General features: G+C 42.8%; 1 protein-coding gene across 2 annotated transcripts in view; it reads left to right on the plus strand.

The window, feature by feature from the left end:
* Positions 1 to 1,937, plus strand: part of QTRT2 (queuine tRNA-ribosyltransferase accessory subunit 2) — a 27,219-nt gene extending 25,282 nt beyond the window's left edge. Inside the window, exon 10 of one of the 2 annotated variants that reach the window (XM_019526908.1) lies at positions 1,402 to 1,937. In XM_019526908.1, coding sequence (XP_019382453.1) covers positions 1,402 to 1,435 — 34 coding nt within the window. In that variant the 3' untranslated portion in view covers positions 1,436 to 1,937. Of the gene's footprint in view, positions 1 to 181; positions 472 to 1,401 lie in introns of those variants that run through there. The other variant, XM_019526909.1, reaches the window with a different exon arrangement.
* The last annotated feature ends 5,029 nt before the right edge of the window (positions 1,938 to 6,966 follow it).

The raw sequence follows: 6,966 nt of genomic DNA on the forward strand, positions 1-6,966 counted from the left end.
CACTTGCCCCAAAGACAATAGAACAAATCTCCTTATGCAGTCAGAAACTAGGTCCGCCTCTGCCATGCTCCATCCCCAGAGTTGGCCTTGTGACAAGGCACTTCAGTTAAGTACCCTCTTTTCTTCCTTGCTCTGTGTGTCTGCGTCTGGGTGTTTTGACTCTCTTTATATTCTGTACTAGGAGTTCACCCCTGTATTAACCTCTGGACAGTGCTGAACTGGCCTCAGTCGTGCTGGTTATGTGAGGCTGCTCAGAGCTCCCGTGTGAGATGAAACTGCATGAATGACTAAGACCCCACAGGAAAGAACATATATATTTCTTAAACCACATGATTTTTTTTAATGCTCTGGATCTATTTTAAATGCAGTTGTCATTTCTTTATCAGACTTTTTAAAATGTCCCATATACTGGAGTAACTGATATATTTATTGTATTTTATGAAAATATCAATAAAACCATTTTTCACATTCTTTGAATTGCTTCACTGAATTCATAGACATTTTGTTTGAGTTTGAATTCAGTTACGGTCCTTAAAACACACCTTACAATTAGTAACATGACCTGAGAACATAGGGCTTGTTAGAACAGATCAGGTTTGGTTTATCTGCCAAAGTGTCCTGCGATAGATAATGGCCTGACACTAGTCACCCTGGAGGAGGGCTTAATAAATTCCACAACAGACAATGAAATGGGAGTGGGGGAACTTTAATATAGTACAACCTCATTAAATTGAACCCTTGTTCATAGCGACTCTAACTTTTAACAGTACCAACCTCAGGAACTGACTCTCTCACTGTTGTAATGCAGTAAATTGACTAGAATCCTATTATAGTTAGCATACTTTTTTTTAATGTACTTTTTTAATTAACTTTTCTTCTGGTGCCATAGAGCAGTGATCTCCAAACATTTTTGATCATGCACCCCTGTCAGTAAAAAAAATTTTGAGCATGCACCCCCAGTATATGTATATTTATATAAACAGAAGTTCTAATATTTTCTTCCCGCACCCTGGTGGATCGTCTTGTACACCCCTCTTTGGAGACCACTGCCACAGAGGTTTGTTATAATAAGGTTGTTCTGTATTGTTATATAGAAGCAGTTAGGATTGTTATATATTCTGGATTGTTTTATTAAGTCGTCGGTCTTATGAATATTTTTAAGGGTTAATCAGCTGCTGACTCTCTTCCTCCCTCACCCCTTTAAATACAGTGCTGGTATCATTACACAGTGTCTTTTACCCCTCCTCTTCCCCCTCCCTCTCCCCCAAGCACTCCAAAAAGAACTAAATCAAAGCATTGCTGCATGGTCTGAGACTGCAGCAGGAGGAGTTCAGGCAGGAAGAATGTAGGTATCTAGTGTAGGCTGTGTGTCAGGACTAACGTCTTTTCTCTTCTGACCAGTGTCACAGGATTGCTAAGGACCAGAAACGAATGACCCTCCATTGTACACTTCATCTGAAAGTGGGCTCTTCTAGCAGCATAGGGCTGCTTCTATGATGCTGTTTTGGAAACAGCGTGATGCAGGCTGTGCAAGATGAAGGGCAGATATGATTAGAGACAGATTAGCTCCTGTAGAATACAGTCTTCTTTCTCCAAACCGCTTAGATGGAAAAAACAGCAGAAGAATTGTCTGAGTGCACACGCTAAAGTTGTGCAAAAGGAGTAGAAGTTGTGTTGAATATTTTTTTACTGTTTGTGCATTTGGGTAAATGTTAGTCACATCCAAGCTGCATCTCTAATAGAGTTGCTCACACATGTTAGGGAGATGAGGCAGCTTATCAAAATCTGCATCAGCCATTTCCAATCTATCTATGCCAGTCTTCTTCATCTAACTGCTGAGAATTATTTTTTCAGTTAAGGTTTTGTGGCGCATGGTATTAAATGTTTGTTAAAATGCAAATGATTAAGATCTTACAATAAAATATTCATATGTCTTGTAATTTTATCCAGGAAAAAACAATCGCTCAAGTTTGTCTGGCTTTATATAATGCTCTGCTACTGCTGCTTGCTTACAATTTTTTTTTTGCCCACTTATGTGTTCAGTGACTGTTACCACCCACCCAAGAATGAGACCTATTTTTCTTATTTAATAGTAAAGGAACAGAGGTGATTAGGATGCATTTTGCATGTGTACAAAAACAGACTAGTCTGAAACTACTCTTATTGAATGCCACCTACATATAAATTTCAGGAAGTGGGGAAACTTCCAGTGCAATTAAGCATGAATGTCACTTTTTTATTTTGGGGGAGGGAGAGTTTTCTACATGCAGTACTGTTCAGTGAGAGTACAAGGTTGAGAGGAGAAAATACTTTGCTGCTTGCTTTTACTAGCTTCATTAGGAGTTTAATTTACATGCACAGATTCCCATTTATTTCTGTAAACCCTCCATGAGAAGCTGCATCTAACTTATTTATCCATAAGATGGTTTGTCAGTATTGGAGGGTATTTGTAATTCTGATTTGTTTTCATCCCACGAGTCCTTATTTTTCCTGGCATTATGGATTTACAACCTTTTTTTAAATGTTCCATTCAGATATACTTGGGCCATGGGGCAGTTTTTAATTTCCTTTAGTATTATTCTGTCTTTTTTTCTTTTCCTGAGCTGTTATCTTGTGGCTTCATAGCAATAGTTTTTCTCTTCTTTAGCAGAAGAGATGGAGATGGTTTGATTATCATTTTTCACCTGAGCAAAACTAGGCTTAAAACCAAAAACTAACAAGTATGATTGTTCACATTCTTTCTCTCTCTCTCCTTGTACTTTATTTCTGACCACTCCAGATATCTTATGCTCTCTACTTGCTTCCAGCGCTACTTTAATACTCAACAATTTCAAAGATGTTTGCCTATGTATTTATGAGGGTGTTTTTCAAAAGTAACAGCAATTTTTAAAATATAGCCATTTTGTGTGCAGTGATCATTTACTGGACCGCATCACTTCTCCATGTAGGCATAAGTGATGGGTGCATCAGTATTCCCTGCTGCTGTGTAGTTTCCCACTTGCTGCATGCAAAATGGTTTTATTTTGAAATTACTGTTACTTTCTGAAACACCGTCATATGCATGGTTGTGAATGTATAGGTAATCAGTCTGTCATGAAAACGTTCCCTCCATTATGTGCAGATGTGAAATTTCTCCTTTCTTGACCCCATCTTACCCTGGCCCAGTACTGCTGTTAGTAGTGGGTCACATTCAGTCCCTCACCACTGACCTGTTTTAAGGTTTGAGAGCTTGAGATCCTGCAGATTAAAAGGAGTTAGACACCACTGAACAAGGGAGATTCCCACTTGCCCAACAAGCATGCCATTTACTTCTAAGCCTGATGAGGCCAGCATGCGTTAAGACCATGGCACATCTTATGCACAGGAAATCAGTGTCAGGTGCTTTTCAGATGAGTATTATTTTTTTTCCCTTTCTGAGTACCTGTTCATTTGGATTCATAACTCAGGTTTCCAAAGGAGGACTACAGCAGGAAGAGGGGGAAAAAAACCCCAACCCTGATGGAAGGTGGGGAGAATTTTAAATCCCTTCTAAATCATTCCTGAAACTCTCTCTCTAGGTGGCCGCTCCTTTTTCTTTGGAGTTGCCATTGTCTCGAGGGAATCTCTCAGGGCCCAAGATCAGTGCCATGTTAGGGCTTGTTGGCTGAGCAAGGTAGTAAGTTCTGTGGCACTCTGAGAGATGGACAGGCTGACCTCTCCTTTCAATGTCTGTACCTTTAATTAAAACTGATAAGGAAGGAAATCTGGGAAGGCAAGATACCAACTGATGCTATCTCAGCCTATTGGTATAACTTGTATAGTTCTTGGCCTTGCTGGATCCCCATCTCATATAACAGGTTCAGAGGAAATCCAGCCTCCCTCTCCTCTGAAGTTATTAAACATCTGTAGCCATATAGCTATTCTGCTGAACACTTTCGGGACTCGGTTTGAATGAAAGGGGGGCCTGCTCTGTTCTTAATTATGTTGATTTAAACTTTGAGATTTAGCAGAGCTCCCTATGAGGGGATTTTTGGATGGTCCATTCATATTGAAATGAACCGGTATGATATCTGTTCTCTTCCTGCCTGCCCATGCATACCCCCCAGGGCCTTCCCAAGTACCCCCAGGAGTACACTTACCCCTGGTTGGCTACCCCTGTACTAAAAGGGCATCTTCCATCTTTTTTGGGAGTGTCATCTGATAAAGTAACATAGACGAGATATCATGGAAGAGACAGGGATGGCCTTCATTCAGTTGAGCAGGGAATGGAGATGGAGTAACTGAAAGACGAGCTTGGGGTTGACAAGGCCATCTCAGAAGAGAGAGGGTACTGGCCAGAGGGCCTGTGATGAGAATTGCCAAAACTCGAATAAATGTACTACATGAGGGCATTTTCAAGTTCTTAGTACGCGTGCATCAGGTTTTGTAGTGTAATTATTTAGTAGGAGGGAAGGAGCTCTTCTCTTTGAGAGAGAGCTGAGATGGTGCTCTTGGAAGGACTAAAGACTCTGACAAAAGCGGTAATCTTCCAGCCTGGAGCTGCAGGGAAGCTTGGTGCTTTAGAGTCTAGACTCATACCTGACACTCCTGCCTTTTCTTGCCAATAAAAAGCAATGCACAACCAGGGTTATTTGGGTAAATCTGATATCTTTTATTAGACCAACTCAAATAGTTGGAAAAATTCTTCTTGGCAAGCTTTCAGGCACAAACACCCTTCATCAGGCTGAGAAAGCATCTGCAGATGGTCTGTGCTCTTCCTGGATGAAGGGGTAAAGCAGTCAGAGGCCAGTATATATGTGAGAGAGCCAACCAGTTAAAATGTAAATTGAGGTGGTCAGTAGGTGAGAGACAGGTGGGGATTTTTTTTCCTACTATTTGAGCTGGTCTAATAAAAGATATCAGATTTACCCAAAGAACCTTGTATGCACAACCAAGACACTCAGCCCTGCACATTTGCCTGGGTAGAGATGCTGTCACCCCTTGGTTGGCACCATACACCGGGTCACCTGAATCAGCTTCAGGTTCTGGCTCTGTCACTGCTGGAGGTGAGGCTGGGCAGTTGAGTAAGCTGTGGGGTCAAGCAGCAAGCCTGTCCCTGCCTGATTAAAAACAGGCCCCTGTTGTACTGTTCAATTAGTCTTGCTCAAGCCTACAGGATAAGGATGATTAAAATTGACAGCAGTCCCTGGGGCAGTGAGCCCAAAAGGTCATCCCTGCACTGCTGGGCACATAGCAGCCTGGTGTAGCCTCCTGAAAATGTTTAAGTAATTACACTGAAATTAATTTTTAATGGTGTTAATTCTCTTGTTGGTTGTGGGCAATTTTATTTATTTTTCTGCCTCCTGTTTCTGGGAGTTGAGGGAATGCAAAAGACACAGCTGCTGCCTTCTGTTTGGCAGGAAGAGATTCAAACTTGTATAACCAAGCTCATGAGGCAGGCTCTCAGCAGACTTACCTGCCTAGTGCCAGGTGGCCATGATTCACCTTCACCTTGCATGTGAGATCTCAGCTGTCAGCAGGATATCTCTTGCTCACAGCAGAAATGGTTTATCCCATGTGCTAGTTGTCTGACTGGCCACCCTGCCCTTGCTCCCCACTGGTTCAGGTCATGCAAGAACCACTCATTTCTTGAAAGGAAGCAGCAGCAGCTTGCTTAATTTTGCATTGTGGGAGGTGCCTTTTGTCTGGTACTTGGCCTTGGCACTGGTGGGAAGCAGCACTGCCAAGTGGGTGAAGCAGAGAGTGGAACTAAGTGGTCTGAACATATGGGTTATAATCCTCGTGGTGGGGGAAGGCAGAAGACCAAGGATAGGCTCATAAGCTGGAGAGGTGACTACTCTGCTCCAGGTGGGAACAGCAGGCTTGAGAAACCAGGGTTGGACTCTGTCAGCATTTACTGTTGAAAGTCTGGATTGACTGAACATGAAGTAGAAGATGCCATTGCTCAGAATCTGTCCAATCTGCCCAACTATATAAGTTATACCAATAGGCTGAGATAGCATCAGTTGGTATCTTGCCTTCCCAGATTGAGTAACTACTAGGGCAGTGTCAGAAGTAGTGTTGGGGGTGGGGAGCAGCGTGAGACCTCAGGTTTTTGATGTTTTCTTCAGTGCAGTGGCAGGAGGCCAGATGGGAATTCATCAGCGAGTGCCCAGTGACATGCAGACTCGGACTCATGCACAGTTGTGAAATAAAACACTTAAAATGCTTGTTTGAAGGCTAGTTTATGCTCTGAGCACCTCACTGATGTGTGAGATTGAATTGACAAGACTCTTCTAACTGGGAGATGAGTCACTTGGGGTGCCAGTGTTTTAAAACCCATTGGCATGACAGGTCAAACAGAGATGGGGGGTCATGTTATGTTGGGAGCTGCTAATGGCTATTGTAGATAGCTGCAAACCTGCCTAAGTTTAATATGTGCACTAGGCAGATAACCACTAAGTTATAGGGGAGCATGGTCATTTTTATAGATATGCTGCAGATACAGGCGCACCTAGACAGGCTGGCAAGTTGGGCGGATTGGAACTAGATGAAGTTCAATATCAAGAAATGTAAAGTGCTCCACCCAAGGACGAACAGTGCCCTACACACCTACAGGATTGGCAGTACCAATCTGACTAGTACTACAAATAAAAAGGACCTGGGGTAGTAATAGACCACAGTATGAACATGAGCCAGCAGTGTGATGCTGTAGTCAGTAGGGAAAATAATACTCTGGCATGCATCAATTGATGCATCACCAGCAAAACCAAGGAAGTGATTTTTCCACTCTACTCGGCCTTGGCAAGACCCCAGCTGCAGTACTGCGTCCAGTTCTGGGCACCACACTTCAACAAGGATGTTGTAAAGCTTGAGAGAGTCCAGAGAAGAGCCACCTGTATGATCAGGGTCTTGCATGGCAAGCCATATGAGGTAAGGCTGAGGGACCTGGAACTCTTCAGCCTGAAGAACAGAAGGCTGATAGGGGACTTGGTAGCAGCTTACCGC

This window comes from Gavialis gangeticus, unplaced genomic scaffold, assembly GCF_001723915.1.
Source record: "Gavialis gangeticus isolate Ggan-Ray unplaced genomic scaffold, GavGan_comp1, whole genome shotgun sequence".
Taxonomy (NCBI): domain Eukaryota; kingdom Metazoa; phylum Chordata; order Crocodylia; family Gavialidae; genus Gavialis; species Gavialis gangeticus.